The sequence below is a fragment of the Coregonus clupeaformis genome, chromosome 17, assembly GCF_020615455.1.
Source record: "Coregonus clupeaformis isolate EN_2021a chromosome 17, ASM2061545v1, whole genome shotgun sequence".
Lineage (NCBI taxonomy): Eukaryota > Metazoa > Chordata > Actinopteri > Salmoniformes > Salmonidae > Coregonus > Coregonus clupeaformis.
Genome location: NC_059208.1, coordinates 41,065,600 through 41,086,427, shown reverse-complemented (window position 1 = coordinate 41,086,427; position 20,828 = coordinate 41,065,600). Strand labels below are relative to the sequence as shown.

The 20,828-nt window shown below is 42.9% G+C and overlaps 2 protein-coding genes and 1 long non-coding RNA gene across 8 annotated transcripts; 2 read left to right on the top strand and 1 right to left on the bottom strand.

Annotated features, from left to right (window-relative positions):
- The first annotated feature begins 219 nt into the window (after nucleotides 1–219).
- LOC121586407 (zinc finger protein 706) lies at nucleotides 220–4,892 on the top strand. 2 transcript variants are annotated; one of them, XM_041903054.2, is made up of 4 exons: nucleotides 220–323; nucleotides 1,268–1,409; nucleotides 3,874–4,001; nucleotides 4,133–4,892. In XM_041903054.2, exons 2-3 carry the CDS (start codon nucleotides 1,275–1,277, stop codon nucleotides 3,967–3,969), a joined length of 231 nt encoding a protein of 76 aa, XP_041758988.1. In that variant the 5' UTR covers nucleotides 220–323; nucleotides 1,268–1,274; the 3' UTR covers nucleotides 3,970–4,001; nucleotides 4,133–4,892. The 2 variants fall into 2 exon arrangements, with proteins under 2 accessions (XP_041758988.1, XP_041758989.1); XM_041903055.2 differs by having other exon boundaries at nucleotides 233–323; nucleotides 1,254–1,409.
- A 1,066-nt stretch (nucleotides 4,893–5,958) lies between these two features.
- On the bottom strand, nucleotides 5,959–17,821 carry LOC121586403 (bone morphogenetic protein 8B). Of its 2 annotated transcripts, none has more exons than XM_041903051.1 (7): nucleotides 16,213–17,821; nucleotides 14,390–14,582; nucleotides 13,804–13,952; nucleotides 13,367–13,561; nucleotides 13,093–13,172; nucleotides 12,831–12,941; nucleotides 5,959–6,816 (listed from the first exon to the last, which is right to left on the bottom strand). In XM_041903051.1, exons 1-7 carry the CDS (start codon nucleotides 16,784–16,786, stop codon nucleotides 6,667–6,669), a joined length of 1,452 nt encoding a protein of 483 aa, XP_041758985.1. In that variant the 5' UTR covers nucleotides 16,787–17,821; the 3' UTR covers nucleotides 5,959–6,666. The 2 variants fall into 2 exon arrangements, with proteins under 2 accessions (XP_041758985.1, XP_041758986.1); XM_041903052.1 differs by having other exon boundaries at nucleotides 13,382–13,561.
- LOC121586405 lies at nucleotides 8,461–11,835 on the top strand. Of its 4 annotated transcripts, none has more exons than XR_006003938.1 (6): nucleotides 8,461–9,254; nucleotides 9,721–10,436; nucleotides 10,533–10,619; nucleotides 10,692–10,790; nucleotides 10,915–10,995; nucleotides 11,079–11,835. It is a non-coding gene; the product is annotated as an uncharacterized LOC121586405 (long non-coding RNA). The 4 variants fall into 4 exon arrangements; XR_006003939.2 differs by lacking the exon at nucleotides 8,461–9,254 and having other exon boundaries at nucleotides 9,647–10,066; nucleotides 10,198–10,436; XR_006003940.2 differs by lacking the exon at nucleotides 8,461–9,254 and having other exon boundaries at nucleotides 9,647–10,436; nucleotides 11,079–11,193; nucleotides 11,365–11,835.
- Nucleotides 17,822–20,828: the final 3,007 nt, after the last annotated feature.

Here is a 20,828-nt window from a genome sequence, read left to right as displayed (position 1 = left end):
ACATCAGAAGAGTTACAGGGAGTGTTAAGTGGTGATGTCCCATCATTTCAGGTTGAGGGCATGAGGTAGGAATTAATATATTTAAATAGTGGAGTAGGGTGGTGTTAATTATTAATAATATTTATGAATTTGTGAGTGTAGTGTTATATATAAGGGAGTTGTACTCTAGTGGGTGGCGGTAATGCAACAAATTGGATGCCAACCGCCGTTAAACCTCATCGAAGAAGAAGGTGGCGCTGCGTAGTTTTGACACCTCCTACTAGCCATCTTCCGATTCTGGTACAACACCCAAGGAGAACGAAGACGGGCGAAACAACGCGAAGGTATTTTATAAAAAATAAGCATTTTATTTATCAGATTGAACAGCACATTTATCGGTGTGTGCAACTTATACGCAAATAAACACTTCGGTAACATTTATTTTGGTTTAGCTATCCAGTTCTCCGGCGGTAGCTAAATAGCTAGCTAGCTAAGCCACACGTGAAAATGGCTGGCTAACTTGGCTACCTACGCTAGCTATCCAACTTATAGCTTAGCCAATGTTGTTAGAACTGGTTAACCATGCTGTATTTTGTTTAAGTTCACGCCGCAGACATGTTTGTCTTAGTTATTACCATTAAACCACGCCAACGGTTACTAATAAATTCACGCCAACTGTTACTAATCAATTGGCTAGTTTACTAGTTAGCTAAATGTTCTAGCTTTCATTGCTAGCTAACTTTGCCAGCCGAACTAACGCAAGAGCGAGGTATGATGGGTATATTCATTAGTGCACACCGTAGCAAACAGTTGCAAAAACGTTTCTATCGGACAACTTCACATAGGTCAGTTTCGTCCCGTTTTCTGATTTTGGGAATACACCCCAGTTAGCCACTGCAGTGGAATGCCCTGTTTTGGCTCTTGCTTTATGCTTATCATCACATTCTTCTCCGAACATAAGATGGCACGTTTCTCAAGTGACTAGTCACACCTGACTAGCCAGTTGATACCTTAACAAAATGTTAGCCATTAATTGTATAGCACGCCTAAATCTTATAGTTTAAATCTGTTACATAACAAACCTATTGTTTACTAAATACAAGCTAGCTAGGTATATAATCTTACATAATCTCTTGTTTAGTTGTCAGCTGGTTAGTCACTTGTTTAGCTAAATTCACTTGTACATTCTCTTCATAGATGGCTAGATTGCTGACAAGACTGAGATACTGGTATCAACAGATAAATATCAATGCTATGGGTTGCATTTTTCTAAGTCTATTTCTCTCAGGTAGGCTATGGCTCGCGGGCAACAGAAGATTCAATCCCAGCAAAAGAACGCCAAGGCGGCGGCTGCTAAGAAGAAGGGAGCAGCAGCAGACCAGAAGACTGCAGCCAAGGCAGCACTGGTCCACACCTGTCCTGTCTGTAGGGTGAGTATTAGTGGTTGGTACTTTATGTGCCTTTAGTAGGCAGGGCTAGGGCTGTTACGGTGACTGTATTACCGAGTCATGACGGCAGTCAAATTCCACGTGACCAAGCTCTGATGCTGCTGACGGTCATTAGTAGCCTACCAAACTTGATAACTGCCTTGTACTTAGCACTCTATTGTCCCTCTAATCACTCTGACATCAATGCAAATGTAATCGACAATCTAATCAAACACTTCATGAGAGCTCATGTTGCGCAACAATTCTATAGGCTATGCAATTGGTTGAGAAAACAGTGATGGCCTCTATTAAAAAGAGTAGGATCCCATCAGCTTTCTATAGGCTAGGCCTACTATATTTATTTCTCAACTTTCCTAATATTAAGCACAATACTTCTCTTTACAACAGGAGTATAGCCTACCTGGCTGGCATGAAAATGAACCACGGGAAAGCGTCCTCATTCGCTATTTAAGGGCATAGATGATATGTATTTTTTTCCGCTGCCCGTTTGAGACTGGTGCATGATAATGGTCCATTCTAAATCTAAATAAATGTTACACATATATTATTTAGTATATATAAAGAAAAGATTAAATCAAGAATAGTGTGATGAGTGGCAATATTAGCCTATCACTTGTGAATTATTATTTGTGAATGATGCCCAGCTTTTTTGCAACTTTTTCAAATCATAGTCGCACACCTCATGTAGCCTAGCCCATAGGCCTATATGTTTTGATACGGTTTGTATCACAACTAGGGTCCCCTGTAGCTCAGTTGGTAGAGCATGGCGCTTGCAACGCCAGGGTTGTGGGTTCGTTTCCCACAGGGGACCAGTATGAAAATGTATGCACTCACTAACTGTAAGTTGCTCTGGATAGCATCTGCTAAATGACTAAAATGTAACTAAAGAGGCCAAATAACTTCTTAAAATGAAGCACATTAATCCGCATTACAACTGGTGTAGAGCCTAACTGGCATGCATACGCAGCTCATGAGTCTCAAATTTGGGGAAGATCCTTTTCACCATAAAAATGCACCTTTATAATAAAAGCATTACATGCATAATTGCATGTGATCACTTTTGAGAATGGTGTTTTCCTGTGAATGGAACATTCGCACTTATAGCCTACTACCGTGTGCACATTGCTGCGCTTATAATGTGAAGAAATAGCCTAATAGTTTATCAACATTTTAAGCTAAATGTTCTCATCTGTTGCGTCAGGCTCATTGCTTAAAACTGTTTTTTTATGCTAGCGGTTGTATTAATTGGGCATCTATCGCATTCCACAACTGTCCCAGACTATGTTTGGAATATTTATTTATTGCACAGAATAGGTCAACTTTTGTACTATGGGGGATACTAGATTGACATAGGTTGGTGCTTTTGCTGTTTGTTAGGCCTACTCATCTTGTTGGCTGGCGAAAAGTAAATGTGGCCAGTTCTTCCAATATATTCAATCAGGTTGTACGCGCTGTTGAAATTAACACAACAACAAAAACCAACACTATTTTTGTTAATCACTTCCATTGATATCACACTGAAATCAATAGAACAGGGGGCAAATGTTTCAGGTGTAGTGCTGTTTGAACTAACACTATTCAAAAGCCACACGGAAACTTGGAATAACCTATACATGATTGGTTAGATGAAAACTTGAAGGCTTATGTCTATATTTTGGGATGTTGATTTCGGGAGGCTTCCATCACGGAAAAAGGACTAGACCACTTTTTTTGTTAGTTAACCTAAACGAAAACATGACCTGACATAGGATATCAACAGTGACAACATATTTAAGTAATAGTTTGACTGTCAAATCCATGTATCGGTGTGTGGCCAGCGACTTTTATAGAGAGACCGGCCCAAATTTTCTGTGCCGTTTCATTAACTCTGCGTTCGAAGTCCTGCGCATCCCAGCGGGTGACAAAATCAACGGTACAAAACCAAAGATATTGATCTGGTTTATCAATCAATCTTATGTAATCGTGACGTCTATAAACTTTTATACTAACATCACCAATCTGAGGTAAAAATTGTTTAATTCCATTCAATTTTATAGGGTGACAATGCAGGCTTGTGTAAGGTAGTAACACAAACTGTCCACATTAGGGAAATGAGCGCAATATACATTAATTTACTATGGCAAAATAATTGAACATGTCAATTTTAAGATGATAGTATATGTTGCCCACTCAAACTATTGCAAAAATTACATTCATTTAACCATTTTAAAGAGTTTAACAAATGCTCTCAAACACAATTTATCCTGGCGCTCTAGAGCCTCCATAGTCTGTGCAGCAACCTGAACGTTTGACGTGCCTACCTTTAGGTTTCTCTCTGTGTAGTCCATTGTACTGGCCTGTGTGATGTGTAGTAGTTTGATGCATCTTATTGCTTTGTTTGTCACCTGAAAATTCAGTCGCAGCCAATGATTGTTAATATCAGCCATTCCTTACCTGACCCTTACAGACGCAGATGCCGGACCCGAAGACATTCAAGCAGCATTTTGAGAGCAAGCATCCTAAGTCCCCAATGCCACCAGAGCTGGTTGATGTTGAGGCTTAAACGATCACACATACAATGGACCTACAGCTGGGGTAAGACGCTCTCATCATTGACTTGCAGTATACGTTAGCAGCAAAATCTTGCCCTATGCTTCAGTTATATTTTGTATGGCTCAATATGTGGAAATGTTGTCACTCATTGTTTTTCATGTTGTGATTCACAGACACACGATTTGAACACAGCAACTGATATAATGGCGTCAAGGGACAAAACACTGAGACCCCTGGACATGGGTGGGGGAATATTTGTTTGACGACCTAAAATGGGGGCAGAAGCACACCAGCACCCCTTATCTGTCCAACCACTCCTGAACTTCAGACTCTATTGAAGCACCCATCTTACTTACATTTCATTTCAGTCATTTAGCAGATGCTCTTATCCAGAGCGAGTGCATACATTTTTCATACTGGTCCCCAGTGGGAATCGAACCCACAACCCTGGCGTTGCAAGCGCCATGCTCTACTAACTGAGCCACACAGGACTACTTCTGAGTCCACTCTACCTACATCCCATTTCCCTATGCTGCTTCCTTCACTTAATTCCTGATTCAATAACATCTAGACTGTTACGTCTACAAGTTTCATGGTGTGACTTTTTTTTCCTACTTTTTCTCACCTGTGTACCGCTGTCCTACTTTTGCCCCAAACTCTTTTCTATACCTCCTCCCATACACTCTTGTTCAAATGTTCTCGATCATTTCTGCTTTCTTTGAGAATGGTGTCATGGTGGAAAGGATTTGTTAGTAGCCCAAGACCGAGCCTTGTTCTGCCTGCAAAGGCCCTGGTCGAAACAATGCCAAATCCCATAGTAGTTTTGGTCTGTGTATGCAAAAATCACTTTTGATAGTCTCCGGGTCCATGTTGTAACAATTGTTTTTTTGCATTTGACCATTTCCAATAAAATTTGCAATATATATGAAAGCATTCCTCTGCCTATTTGATCCATTCTGAAGGAAAGCAGTGAGTACATTTGTGTGTGTGAGAGAATATGTATGCCTTGTAATCCTAGCAGAAAATCGGGACTTCTGAATGCAAGTTAAACGCCATTCCGTCTATACTGATACCAGATAAATGCATATTTATAAGTATTTTCAAATGTATTTCCAATATACTGCAAGGCTATGTAGCTGAATAGAGGTGACACTGTCTAGGATAGACTTGTAAATGTGTTTCTGGAGATCTGTGTTCACTGCCATTTACTCTCTCTTCTGCATCAAATCAACCTCTTACAATAAATATTCTATACTGAACTAAAATATAAATGCAACAATTTCACTAAGTTCCAGTTCATATAAGGAAATCGATCAATTGGAATAAATTCATTAGGCCCTAATCTATGGATTTCACATGACTGGGTGAGGGTGCAGCCAGCCTGGAAGGGCATAGGCCCACCCACTGGGGAGCCAGGCCCAACCTATCAGCATGAGTTTTTCCCCACAAAAGGGCTTTATTAAAGACAGAAATACTCCCAGTTTCATCAGCTGCCCGGGTGGCTGGTCTTAGACGATCCCGCAGGTGAAGAAGCCAGATGTGGAGGTCCTGTGCTGGCGTGGTTACACGCGGTTGTGAGGCCAGTTGGACGTACTGCCAAATTCTCTAAAACATCGTTGGAGGCGATTTATGGTAGAGAAATTAACATTCAATTCTCTGGCAACAGCTCTGGTGGACATTCCTGCAGTCCGCATACCAATTGCACGCTCCCGCAGAACTTCAGACATCTGTGGCATTGTGTTGTGACAAAACTGCACATTTTAGTGGGCTTTTGTCCCCAGCACAAGGTACACCTGTGTAATCATCATGCTGTTTACTCAGCTTCTTGATATGCAACACTTGTCAGGTGGATGGATTATCATGGCAATGGAGAAATGCTCACTAACAGGGATGTAAACAAATTTGTGCACAAAATATTAGAGAAATTAGCTTTTGTGCGTATGGAAAATTCCTGGAATCTTATTTCAGCTCATGAAACATGGGACCAACACTTTACATGTTGTGTTTATATTTTTGTTCAGTATAGTTTATTATTTTATTACAAATATAGCAGTATACAGTCCTCCAGAAATCTGTTGACAAGGACATACATCACTGTGTATTGGATCCTCTGTACATATAAAAATGGCAAATAATTTGACATTTTCCATTGCTACTAACTTGTACTGGTTAAAAGTATAATTAAAGAAGGGAAAAAAACGTGTAATCTTTGCAAAGCATTTATGGTCCATATATTTAGCTTTTTTATTTAACCATGTGTAGTACATCTAAAAGAGACTGATAAATTAATGGTTCAACAAGATACTATAGCCATCAAAAGGGTAGAATTTTAGCATTGATTGAAGTTCTAATACAGTACTTTGCAGCTTTGATTGGTCACAGAATATATTACATGAAAGGGTGATGTAATTATCTGAATTACTGTAGATTTGAATAGTTTAGTTAATTAAGAGTGAATTATGGTTATAAGTCCAATGTGAAGATAATAATTGAGGATTTCTTTAAGAAGGAGGCAATGGGTGTTGTTCATATACCAATCTCTGACTCAAAATCAATATATTAGATACATACTATTTATCAGCATATTGTCAGATTATTGCTATCAACTACTGGTTGCAAGTTATATTACCTCGTTTGTATCTTTTGGGACAATGGCAGTCAAATTGATTAAAATGGTGTAGAATTGATAGATGTGCTACCATAGGTGTCACAGGCATCCACAGGTCTTGACCACCATGTTGCGATGCTTCTTTAGGATCACATTGTTATTGTCATCGTAGAAGAGTACAGAGATGGGACTGAGCTTGGTGGGTGCGCAGCACGCTTTGGGAACCTCATCCGGTTTCAGAAGGTGAACCTGCCATTAAAAAAATGTAAATCAGACTCATTCATACATGCACTTTGATATAATCAATGATACTATCCTGTTATAAAAGAGACATGGGTTATTATTATTTGGATCCTTCAGTGCTCTCTTTTTTCAGTGGGCCCCCCTTGTCTGAATTTGGTCAATATTTTTTAACTAGGCAAGTCAGTTAAGAACAAATTGTTATTTACAATGAGGGCTTACACCGGCCAAACCCGGACGACGCTGGGCCAATTGTGCGCCGCCCTAAGGGACTCCAATCACGGCCTGTTGTGATACAGCCTGGAATCGAACCAGGGGGTCTGTAGTGACGCCTTAAACACTGAGATGCAGTGGCTTAGACCGCTGCGCCACTCGGAAGGCCGTGTGAAGGTATGTTTTAATGAAGCCGGGTCCTCTGTCCTCCACAATACTTTATAGCCCACTGAGCAGGGGCGGTGTGTTCATTAGGGCGATATGGGCGACGCACTGCCAAACGGGAAAAGGAAGGGATTTTTTTTATAATCAATTATATCACGGCAACAGTAGTTATCAGTGTTCTAATCTAGACGTCTGATCTGCCACTAAATGTCCAATCAGGCTAAAGTCGTGCTTCAAATGGCCCCGCCCCTTTTGGGGCGATTTCAGTCAGGTTGAAAATCACCCCAGAAGTCTCTCATAGACTCTCATGTAAAATCTTTTTTTTTTCAAATATCAGAGCTTTCAATACAATCTCTATGGGTTCCGGGAGGGCTTGCACTTACGGCGCTTTTCGTCATACGTAACATAACCATGAACGTAACTAAGAAAGAGCGGGTAGCAGCGTCAATCAATTCACGTACTACTGTCAAGATGGCTAGCGTTCAGTGCAACTCGATTGTCTCTTTGAAAGAAGTTCCTTTTGTCGGCGAACAAATCAAGATAAATTGGCAACGAAACAATTAGGACCTCCCAGACCAAATTTAATAATTCAACAGGTTTCTACTAAAGGGGGAAAGTCCTACACCCGAGGATTTTCAAAAAATTGGTACGAAACGAAAAACCTGGCTAGCAGGCTGCGATGTAGCTAATGCAGTCTTCTGCTACCCCTGCTTACTCTTTCACCCTGAAGGCGGCACGGCAGACAGCACCGCTTGGACAGCGACTGGTGTAACGGACATGCACCATCTTTCAGAAAAGATTAAGAAACATGAGCTGTCAAAGACCCACATGGATAGCTGTTTGAGATTGTCTGCTTTGGGGAGAGTGAACATTGCCACTCAACTGGATGAGGGATACAGGCTAGCTGTCCGCCGCCACAACGATGAGGTTAGCAAGAACCGCCACATCCTCAGCCGGCTAATCCAGTGTGTGAAGTTTTGCGGAGTGTTTGAGTTAGCTTTGCGAGGCAAAGATGAAACTGAGGGCTCCACCAACCCTGGTATTTTTCTTGGACTTGTCAACTTTGTGGCACAATTAGATGAGGTGTTTTATGGAAATGCATATTGTTTATGCAGTGTTGAGGAATGTGAAAGAACACCCTTGATTATTGTTACTGTGATAACTTATTTTGCTTTTGTAAGCCAACACTTTTGAGATCAGTCAATAAATGCTTCTGGTATTGACTTATATGCTGCCCCTGTCTTCATGTTGTTGCTGGACATATCTTTTTTTAAATGTGTGTAGGTCACCTAAATCATCAGAAAAATTGCCCCCCCTGAGAATTTTTTCAGGAGCCGCCACTGCCACTGAGGCAAATACTTTCAGGAGTTAAACAACACCAGAAAAAAAAAATCACCTTGTCTCATTCTTCCAACGTAGCTAGTGACTTTATAAAACAATATTTGGTATTTGTATTTTATATTATACCAACAATATAGGAACGCCTCTGGTGGCAAAATAGTCAATAATATATAGGGTGTTCACCCATCAAATTATTAATTATTTCAAGGTTTACAAATATTCCCATTCAATAGAAAATTCTGTCAGAAAACAATAGTCCAAACCCCATGTATCTACCGTATATGGTTCAAAAGTTACCGACGATTTACTCTTGAGAATTTAGCATGTTTAGATTAAATGGAACGTCATCACAGGCATGATCAAAAAGTGGTCACGTTCAATAGAACTCCGCGGCAGAACGGCGCTAACTTCGAAATTCAATTTACAAGCTAACTAGTGGCTGTAGGTACGTGAGTGAAAACATATGCTTTTTATTAATGAAATCCGCTGAATACAAAACTAAATAGGGACTAAATATATGTATATATATATATGTCTTTCCCTTTAAAACGCTATAGAACGGCCCCTCTCAACGTAGATTGATCGCGGTTATAGGTAATAGGAAGGATCTGGAGGTGAAAATGAAGAAGGTATCAAGTTGATTTTGATTGGTCCAACCAGCGGCAACGCCTCCAAATCGTACCACCTCACAACACCAATATGGAACACCAAATCGCTCGTCCATATATGTATATATTCTTAATTCATTTCTTACTTAGATTTGTGTGTATTGGGTATATGTTGTGAAATTGTTAGATATTACTTGTTAGATATTACTGCACTGTCGGAGCTAGAAGCACAAGCATTTCGCTACACCCGCAATAACCAATACGATTTGATTTGGAAGATATACAACCAAGAGCGGTGCAGTCTAAACTAGCAATGGTCACAGCAAATTAACGTTATTATTTAATCAACACTGTCAAGTACAAGTATATTAATGTTATAATATTGTAGCGAACAATCTAATGATTAATTATGTTATTTATAACATAGGGCAAAGAAAATACGTTGGTAGAGCATGGCGTTTGCAAAGCCAGGGTTGTGGGTATGAAAAAATTAATAATGTATGCACTCACTAACTGTAAGTCGCTCTGGATAAGAGCGTCTGCTAAATGACTAAAATGTAATGTAAATGTATTCTCTCTCTGTCAGTATGTGGCTGGCAGGGTGACCCCAGTATGCGTCTCACCTCCGCCACGAGAAGTCTGTGGAGGTGACGCTTGGCTGCAACTATGTAATAAACGATTTCCTATGTATATAGACTAGACATTACTGGGCATTTTTGCATTAGATTTGGTCAGTTTTCTAATAACGTGTGTGTGGTAAACAGGTGTGTTGTGCGTGTTTTGAGCAGCAGACCGATGTCTCGGTGGCATATGCCACTCTCCACATGGGGCTGGACGGGCTGCTCTCCTCTCCAGTGTGGTCTGAGGCTGCCTCCTTCTCTATGCCCACCACTCAGCAGTTCACTGAGCCAGAGGCCCACAACTGCTATGAGGTCAGATGTTACATACACACACACACACATACATACTATTGACTAGGCACATTAAGATCCTTCGATTGACCGATTATTTGTTATGTCATTGCATTGGTCACTGATTTTGAATGCTTGTTTTGTTGTTGTAGGGATGGGAGGAGGACCTGCTGCCTGAGGAGAGGGAGGTTCCTCTGCTAAACTGAGTTCCTCTAAATGTCTGTGTAGTCTGGGCTTGTCAGATGCTGAAGGATAGTGGTCACAATGCTGTTATCCCCCATTGACTACTGGTTGACATGCTCCATTCCCTCCCTCCCACAGCCTCTACCTTACCACCAAGATAGTGGAGGACATCGCCCTGAGGCTCGTCTCCCTGCGCCAGGCCTTCACTGTGAGTGGACCCACTTTTCTTTTTCTCTCTGTGACTTCTTGTTCTGTCTGTCTCCTAGAGGAAAATGTCTCACCCTAACTCTTCCCTTTTCTCTAGACCCTGCTCGGTTCCACCCTGAGCAGGAACCATCTGTTTGTGGTGGGAAAGGTCCTCCTGGGCGCACTGGTTCAGGCCAACCACAAGGTAACTCACTAACTCATTGTCTGTCAAGGGAAATGTGTTCTGTTCACTAAGATGCTATTTTCTTTGTCATAGGACGAGGCCAAATTCATCCGTGCCTATAACAACTTTGTGGACTACCTGAGTGACCCCTCCAAGCAGATTGACATTGAGAGGGAGCTGGCTGAGGCAAAGGTGAGTTCATTAACTCTTTCAAGTCTCACTTTGAGTTCTTCCACATGCATGTCTTTTATAAATGACAGTAGCTGATCTATATGAAATCATTCCTATTTTCTCCAAACGTGTTTTCTTGTCCTAGATCCATCATGTTAACCTGATTGATGTCCTCTTTGAGCTGGTGCTGTTTGGGATGATGACAGCTCAGAAGTCCCTGATGGTGGTAAGTAGCATCTCACTGGTACATGTTTTGATGTCTCTTAGCAGTTTCACTTAAATTCCTCTTTTCTCCTCCTTTTCCTTTAGCACCCTGGTGGGTTCGTGGAGCGTCTGTATGCTCTCCTGTACTCCTTCCTGCCCACTGCTGCCAAAATGGAGCCAGAGGCTGAGAGATACCTGCTGCTGCTCAATGAGTCAAGAGGTTACTTCCTGTTTACTTCCGTATTCTTAGTTTACTTCCTTTTTACTTCCTTATTAATGGTTAACCAGGTTTCAATGCCATTTTAGGGGGAGTAGTGCTCATTGTCTCTCTCCTCTTGATAAGCTAGTAACTCAGAGCCATTTTCTATGTGTTGTGTGGTGTTCTCTTCAGGGCTGGCTGATGGCTCTGCTAGATGACATGTTTGGCCAGAAGCTGGCCTGGTACTTTAACCCAGTCTCTGGTCACTGAGCTCTCCAGCCTCCTGGAGTACCACTTGGAGAACCTCATGGCCAGCATGTAGTCATACTGCAGGGACCATACTCCTTTCTCATCCCTCTCTCTTCTCACATTTTCTCCCTCTCTCTCTCTTGTGAAGGAATTGAGAACTTTAAGTGCTTTGTTGAACCCTGATTAGTTAACACCCATTAAATTAATGTATTCTCTTGTTTTCTCTCCCCACAGTATTATTGTGACACTTTGCCACCTAACAGGGATCTAGACACCAATGCAATACATTACTTTGCACTGAATTTTAAATTTTTTTATAAAATAAGTAGTAGTTCAAAAACATTTATTACTGCGGTTGAAAATTAACCAGCTGGCTAAAACCGGCGCTTTTACTGAAACGTTGATTAATGTGCACTGTCCCTGTAAAAACAAAAATAAAATAAATAAACTCAACTCTGTCTTTTCATTTATTTGATTATTTCATCACTATTTCCTCTTCCTAGAGTTATGAGGCTAATATTAGATTATTACATGAACAATGATGCTTTATTCTTTGCATATGGAAATAAAAAGCAACGTTTAGTTGATTTACAGGTACTACAGGTCCACACTTTATATGGCTTTGTACTGTGATGTGATACTGTACTATTTAAAAACATACACTGAGTGTACAAAACATTAGGAACACCTTCCTAATATTGAGTTGCTCCCCCTTTTTCCCACAGAACAGCCTCAATTCATCGGGGCATGGACTCTACAAGGTACCCTAAGCGTTCCACAGGGATGCTGGCCATGTTGACTCCAATGCTTCCCACAGTTGTGTCAAGTTGGCTGGATGTCCTTTGGGTGGTGGACCGTTCTTGATACACACGGGAAACTGTTGAGCATGAAAAACCCAGCAGCGCCTGGCACCTACTACCATACCCCGTTCAAAGGCACTTAAATATTTTGTCTTGCCGATTCACCATCTGAACGGCACACAGACACAATCCATGTCTCAATTCTCTCAAGTCTTAAAAATCCTTCTTTAACTCCCCTTCATCTACACTGATTGAAGTGGATTTAACAAGTGACATCAATAAGGGATCATAGCTTTCACCTGGATTCACCTGGTCAGTCTATGTCATGGAAAGAGCTGGTGTCCTTAATGTTTTGTATTATCAGTGTGTGTACTGTAGTAACCTGGTACAGTATAAAGTATACCACTAGAGGACACAATTGCTTCAGTCTTGAATGTTACTTCTCACTATCCGCACTCTACATTGAGAGTCCGCCATTGTAGACTCAGGTAACTTGGGTATTTTAGTTTTTTATATTTGCCATTAATGTCTGAGCCATTTACCATCTTTCCGACTGAAACCAATAATGTTAGCGTTCATGTGAGAGAGGATTTAGTAGTGCATACTGACCACTAGTTGGATCATAGCGTGGTTGGTGGCATTCATGCAGGAACCCAGAGGGTAGAGGCATTCTCCATCACAATAGAAGGCAGAGTAACCCGTAGGAGCCAGGACCCAGTCCTAATGGAGAGAAATACCATAGAAATAGAATGACAAGATTAGATTAATGACTAGAATAGAACTGTGTGTTACAGCAAATAAGTTGATACAATGTTAGCTCATGATATTATCTATTCAATCGAATGAGTAGTTAAGGGAGACAGAATCTCACCTTCCAGCCTAGGTCACTGAAGCTCACATATAATTCATGTCTCTTACAAGCCTGACGCCCACTGTTGACGTGGCTGTGATCTGAAAGGGACCAAAAAATATGTTATGAGCCAGGACAAACTGTCATGTACACTTTGGATGCATTGGATTTAAAATAAAATACATAACTAAATTTAAACGCAATTTAAGTAATTTTGTAATTTGGATGAACTATCCCTTTAAACTGTGCATAAAACAAGTTTAACAACAAGACCAAAAACCAGTTGTCCCCTGACCTTGTAGGACCTCACCATGTATACTGGGCAGGGGCAGGTCGTATTTGGGTTTCTTCTTGCGGGGGTTGGGTTTCAGGGCGCGTGGGGGGCGACAGGGGGCCTGGCTGGCCCTGAAGAAGGTCACCATGAAGGGCTGTTTGGAGCGGGGGCCCCTACGACCCACCAATCCTACCCACCCAGCTGACAGGGACCGGTCTGATAGAGAGAGAACAATCTTGAGGTAAACCAAAACCTCAATTTCTATGTATTTACTAAACAATTACAAATACTATGTGACATTACAGTGTTACTGCACAGATACTGGTGTTGTATTCTGAGTGAATTTCCCTCCTTATTCAAAGGCATAAAAATCAAGAAATCCACTTAGTGGGAAATAGCCTCCACATCTGCAGAGCATTTCCTGACCCTGACCATAGTATTAACTCTATGATGCTCACCCTCCTCTGTCTCCACATAGAGCCGGATGCCCAGGTTGCTGCGGGGGTGCAGGAGCCAGCGGTTGCTGGCCGAGGTCACGTCAAAAGCCAGCCAGCCCTCCTGCCCCGCAGGCACCGACTGCATGTCCAGCAGCACCAGCTCTGGCTCTCTGAGGAAAGTCGAGGAGTGGCATGAGACAACAAACTCTGGAGAGATACGCAAAACATGTTGTATGGCCGTGCAGTAGAGACAGACACTGAGCTTCAGCTCTCGAGAACCAAGTTTGTACAAGACGTCCTCGCAAGCCACAACGTGGCCAATGAGTTATTTTGCCAGGAGTTCTATGAGGCCAGGGTGAATAGCAATACAAATTCAACATTGCATTTTGCCACAGCAACAAACAAAAAACATCTGGACCGATATGCCAAACCGTGGTGTATAGAGAGAAAAAAGAGAGAGCATGCAAAGAGAGTGAGGGGAATCATAAGAAAGGCATTATTTTATCTGTTTGATCCTTTTTTTCATGCAAAACCAAAAGTAGATCATATACATATGTCAGAGAGAGAGCGTTAAATAGCTATATTAAGTAGATCTAGTGGCAGGAACCTGTGTTTGTTCTCCCGTTGGATCTCGTAGACGGAGATGTGCAGGGTGCGGTTGGCCCTCTGGCCCATGGTCAGGGTCTTATAAATGCGAAACTCTGCAGCTGTCACTGTTTCCCCCTGGGGGAGGGGCGTCAGGTCAAAACGGAACTCCTTCCAGTACGGCCGCGGCTGCAGCAGGTCCCGCTCCTGCTCCACTGAGAGAGAGGAGGAGAGAGGGAGGTCGATGTAATACCACTGACATTTTCACATTTAAACAGCACAAAACCTCATATTCACACATGCTCACATCTACACTACACATTACCTCTACTCCCCTCAACAAGCCCTAAAAAGACAGAAATACAAACACAGAGATATACTCATTGTACGATACATAGTGTATGATACAGACATTCCAACATGACACAAGGAGGAGGTTGAAGAGGGAGGCGAAAGAGCAAAACATGGAGCAATAAATATAATATGAAAGTGGTGAATGAGAAGACAGAGGGAGAGAAAAGAGCAGCAGAAGTGGGAAGGTGTGGAGGGAGATGGGAGATGGGAGGATTGGAAGGTGAGTGACTGAGTCAATGGAAATAAGAGGAAAGAGGAGCGGAGCAGACGTGGAGAGAGGTGTGCAGGCGATCCCCAGTGAAGGAGGACAGGATAGCGATAATGTAGAGAGAGAGGGAGGCAATAGGGAAAGACAGAGAAAGATAGGGAAGGACACGCACACGCTGGTCTCTCACCACAGACACAGTGTCTCAAGCGAGACTACGCACACATGAACACACAAACATCCTCTCTCTCTCTCTGCAGAGCAGATTAACAACCACGGTCGGGGCCCTGTAGTGTACAGTAATTAGAGACACTAAGGACCTACAACTGCAGCAGCTGCTCAACACACACACCACTAACTACAGGTTGGGGAGTATTTTTAGAGCGGTCCTCTGCCGCATTTTCCCCTCTTGTTAGCCCGTTTCTCCATTTCTGTGTGTGTCAGTGGGGCCTGTAATTCCTTACAGCTGTGTTGAGCGGGTTGCATGGCCTTGACTGGGTCGGATTGATAGGGTGTGTGTGTGTGTGTGTACTGTGTGTGTGATGGGTGTATTTTCTTTCTCCAACTGACAGGGGCTATAAATGAGAAACTGTCTAGATTGGTTAGATGGTGGTTCAAGGCGTCACACCAGACATTGTCAAAATAAGATCTAGTGAAACATTAACTGAAATGTATAATTACACAAAAATATAACAAAAACAGTAATGTATGATACAGTAATATATATTATTATGTATGTCAAAATACTAGAAATCCGAAGAAAAACTAGCATATCAAGTGTCGAAGCAATGCAAAATGTGAAGAGAAATAACATGGAATTATGTTTCCCACGGTAACAAGGTTTTCCATCTTATTCCAGGAGAGATAGCGGAAGGAAACGACTGGGAAAAGGATGTTTAATTTTTATGCCGTGTCAGATAAGCATCAGTAGGTCTACTGACTGGGATGGTGCAGCACAGGAAAAGTATCTCATGTGATAACAAAACTGTCCCTGAGAGGTGAACTGGTTCAACACCACATAACGTTGCCATATTGGCCTAGTTTCCCATTGAAAAATCCAACTATATGTCCTTTATTCAGTTACTGGGCTCTTTGCAAGACATGTAAAGGATCACAGGATAAGTTTTTGGCCAGATCAGGCCCTGGGGCCTCTATTTGGAAATCCCTATTGGGAGGCCATTGGCTGAACAAACAACTCCCAACTAATTGGATAACGAGTCAACAACAATAGCCAATTAAAACACAATAATTTTAAATTGCAGGTTTATCAACGGTCAGTAACTCACCCAGGTTGACGAAGCTCATGACCGTATCTGCCTCGCTGACCACCATCCCCAGTGGCGCCGTGTATGTGTTAAGCGTGGGCAGCGCGGCATGGCTGATGTGGCCCGTCAACCCATCCACAACGCCGAACCCCAGACCCCCTGCCCAATCCCCTATTCCGTTTCCCTCATCCCCCTCGGCCGACACAGCGTGGTACAGGTCCAGCATGAAGAGGGGGGCTGAAGAGGGCGGTCGGAGGGGAGGATGGGGTCTGGGCCGACCCGGTAGACCCAGGATGGACAGGATCTCCCTCTGCATCTCTTTCTTTTCTCGGCTGCTGAGGCGGCGGAAGCTGGAGTGGACGACTCCTTGGGCCTGGTGGCCCCAGATACAGAGCAGCAAGGGGACGAGGAGTAGAGCTATAGGGAAGAGTGGGAGTTGGAGAAGGCACCTGTAGGTGTACTTGCTGTTGTTGTCATGGATGTGTCTTCTTCCTGTGCACGGGCAGCTGTGGGTGTAGACGTATGTTCTGAAACCATCCGGTCTGTCAAAGCTCTGTGTGGTTGAACAGAGATCTTCCAAGGTGTCCGCTGCCATAGTGGAAGAAGCTCTACCCGGGTGCTTTTCTATTCTCTCTATTTCTAACCTACAAGTCTTTGGTTGATTTTTCTATGTTCTTCAGTCCACAAGAGAGCAAATAATATTCTGCAACGCACACCCAAAGTGCACGTACACACGCCACAGAGGACTGTTACTGTATGTCTCAGACAATTTGCATGTCCCGTCTGTCTGTGTATGCCAAACTGTTTGTCTTACACGTATCACAGGTCTGTCACTAACAACTGCGCCTCTGTGATTTGTGATGAGATGTGTTTAGATCAACAGTAGACACTAAGAGATGTTTACTCCTTTAATTCCCTCTGTTTATCTCTCGTCTCCTCCCTTCCTCTACTACTTTAATCCCCCAGCCACTGCTTGCCTTTTCTCTTCTACCCGACACTTCTACACGACTCTGCTCATGCCATACACACAGAAAATAAAAGGAAAGCAAGGGTTTAATTACAACTGTTTTGATGAAAACAAACGTCTTCAAAATCTCTCCCTTTGAATAAGTACATTTGAAGGAGGTTGAATGTGGTTAAGTTAAAGGGCAGGTGCTACCAAGATTGGTAGTCAATGAAATTTGAGAGAACTAAATAATCAGACCTGTTTTCAGTCTAATCGGTCTTCAGAAGGATGAGAAAAAAACACCACACTTGTCGCGCCTCAATGTTGGCTGGCAAGCAACAACCTGATCCCACGCAAGGAACAAGGAGTCAAATTCTCAGTGGGAAAATAATCTGTAGTCCACCTCTTGATCTATAATTCTTTAATCCACAATTCTGGGGTACTTTTTATCCATTAAAGATCCTTTGTTTGTTTGTTACGTCCACTTGCGTCTTTAATGTCTTCCTCAACCTTTGTGCAGCTTCTACTTAAAATCCTTGGTGCATTGAGTATTTTCTATGAGATGAGTCTTTTATTCCTTGCTATTGTACTATTCTTTTGGATTCCCCCAAAATACCTGTTGTGGAGAACAATGCCGGTATGTTTGTCAGCGTACTGTGGTGTGTTCTCTGAGAGTTTACCTCATGTAAGGGCGCTTCAACACTGGTTGAGTTGTCCATTACCAAGAGGGAGTGTCCTATACAGCCTCCTCCCTCTCCCCACATCCTCTACCAACGCTCTTCCCTATCCCTCCCTTTGGGCTTTTTAAAATCTCCCTCCCTCCCTTTTATCTTTTCATCCTCATGAGGCTTCCTTTCATGGGAAAATATCTGTCAGTTTGGTGAAAAATATATACACTGAATATATTTATTTATTTTGAGATTAAGAAAAAAAAAATATATAGACACATATACACTGCTCAAAAAAATAAAGGGAACACTAAAATAACACATCCTAGATCTGAATGAATGAAATAATCTTATTAAATACTTTTTTCTTTACATAATTGAATGTGCTGACAACAAAATCACACAAAAATTATCAATGGAAATCAAATTTATCAACCCATGGAGGTCTGGATTTGGAGTCACCCTCAAAATTTAAGTGGAAAACCACACTACAGGCTGATCCAACTTTGATGTAATGTCCTTAAAACAAGTCAAAATGAGGCTCAGTAGTGTGTGTGGCCTCCAAGTGTCTGTATGACCTCCCTACAACGCCTGGGCATGCTCCTGATGAGGTGGCGGATGGTCTCCTGAGGGATCTCCTCCCAGACCTGGACTAAAGCATCCGCCAACTCCTGGACAGTCTGTGGTGCAACGTGGTGTTGGTGGATGGAGCGAGACATGATGTCCCAGATGTGCTCAATTGGATTCAGGTCTGGGGAACGGGCGGGCCAGTCCATAGCATCAATGCCTTCCTCTTGCAGGAACTGCTGACACACTCCAGCCACATGAGGTCTAGCATTGTCTTGCATTAGGAGGAACCCAGGGCCAACCGCACCAGCATTTGGTCTCACAAGGGGTCTGAGGATCTGATCTCGGTACCTAATGGCAGTCAGGCTACCTCTGGCGAGCACATGGAGGGCTGTGCGGCCCCCCAAAGAAATGCCACCCCACACCATGACTGACCCACCGCCAAACCGGTCATGCTGGAGGATGTTGCAGGCAGCAGAACGTTCTCCATGGCGTCTCCAGACTCTGTCACGTCTGTCACATGTGCTCAGTGTGAACCTGCTTTCATCTGTGAAGAGCACAGGGCGCCAGTGGCGAATTTGCCAATCTTGGTGTTCTCTGGCAAATGCCAAACGTCCTGCACGGTGTTGGGCTGTAAGCACAACCCCAACCTGTGGACGTCGGGCCCTCATAGAGTCTGTTTCTGACCGTTTGAGCAAACACATGCACATTTGTGGCCTGCTGGAGGTCATTTTGCAGGGCTCTGGCAGTGCTCCTCCTGCTCCTCCTTGCACAAAGGCGGAGGTAGCAGTCCTGCTGCTGGGTTGTTGCCCTACGGCCTCCTCCACGTCTCCTGATGTACTGGCCTGTCTCCTGGTAGCGCCTCCATGCTCTGGACACTACACTGACAGACACAGCAAACCTTCTTGCCACAGCTCGCATTGATGTGCCATCCTGGATGAGCTGCACTACCTGAGCCACTTGTGTGGGTCCGTCTCATGCTACCACTAGAGTGAAAGCACCGCCAGCATTCAAAAGTGACCAAAACATCAGCCAGGAAGCGTAGGAACTGAGAAGTGGTCTGTGGTCACCACCTGCAAAACCAGTCCTTTATTGGGGGTGTCTTGCTAATTGCCTATAATTTCCACTTGTTGTCTATTCCATTTGCACAACAGCATGTGACATTTATTGTCAATCAGTGTTGCTTCCTAAGTGGACAGTTTGATTTCACAGAAGTGTGATTGACTTGGAGTTACATTGTGTTGTTTAAGTGTTCCCTTTATTTTTTTGAGCAGTGTATATAGACACAGCTGTGTGTTTTAGCTGTGGTTTGGAATCCTGGGGAACCACAAGGAGTCAATGGCCTGCCAAAACCTCACAGAACAACACAGATTAGCAATCCTACCGTATCTTTAAACCCAGTACTAACAGCATGAATGGAGACTGCTGTAGCTTTAGGTGTACTGTCAAAACATTATAAAATGTTGTTTTCTGTATTTTACAGGTTTTAATTTCCTCTTAAACAGATTGCGAGTTGTCTTTACCTCCTTCCAGTTTGACTGCAATACTGTGCGTGTGAGTGAGTGTGTGTGCTAGCAAGGGATTTGAGGGGAGAAATGACAGACTCAAATATAGTGGTGAGGGTCAGTTCAATTCCAGTTTGTGTTTGTGTATGTTTGACTTCAAAGCACCTGGGACTTGCGGCCACTTTGAATGGCAAAAATACTGACAGACCAAACCAAAATGACCGCCATCTTTTCTAAGACCAGGGAGTCAGAAGTGCCAGGAATGAGTATTTTCTGTGGTATTTTTGTTTTTCTTTCTCCAGTGTTGAGGGAGTTTAGGGCCGGAGAGAGGAATGAAGGATGGAGAGGGAAGGGTGAGAGAATGATAGTGAGTCCGTCCGTCTGTCGTCGGAGTAATTATAGGTGGTGAGGACAGACGTGAGAATAGATGGGAGAGGATGTGAGTGGGTTTGGATAGTTCCATGTAAACACCGACACACAGCTGCACAGGGAAGACTGTAAAGACCAAACCCCATCCGCCAAATAAACCAAGGTGATTTTCATTTTCTCTCTCTCTAACGAAAATGACGTAATAGCTCCATCTCCTCCTCTAACACATACAAACCAAGTCTTATATTTAGCTACTGTGGAAGCAGAGAATGAGACAGACCTCAGCTACATTTCTCACAATATACTGTAGAATAAAAAGCGGAAGAGAAACACACCCATCCATGACCACAGAGAGACCTCACTTCCTCTCTTGAAGATCCTACTACAGGGCGTGTCCTTATCTCTGGAGATGCTAATTGTACCCCAACCCTAATTACCAAGCCATTTCCAGTGTGCAGAGTCTGTGGTCTACAGACTCTCTCCCAGACACGTAGGCTCACCCGCACACAGGCATGGAGACACGCACACATACACAATTTCCCCCCAAATGAAATTAAAATCAATCCACAATGACACAAAAAA

Coding starts and splice junctions, on each gene's coding strand:
- LOC121586407 (XM_041903054.2), top strand. CDS start 1,275: ATGGCTCGCGGGCAACAGAAGATTCAATCCCAGCAAAAGAACGCCAAG. Junction 1,410..3,873: donor ACACCTGTCCTGTCTGTAGG/GTGAGTATTAGT, acceptor TGACCCTTACAG/ACGCAGATGCCGGACCCGAA.
- LOC121586403 (XM_041903051.1), bottom strand. CDS start 16,786: ATGGCAGCGGACACCTTGGAAGATCTCTGTTCAACCACACAGAGCTTT. Junction 14,583..16,212: donor CATGAGCTTCGTCAACCTGG/GTGAGTTACTGA, acceptor CCTCTCTCTCAG/TGGAGCAGGAGCGGGACCTG. Junction 12,942..13,092: donor TCAGTGACCTAGGCTGGAAG/GTGAGATTCTGT, acceptor TCTCTCCATTAG/GACTGGGTCCTGGCTCCTAC.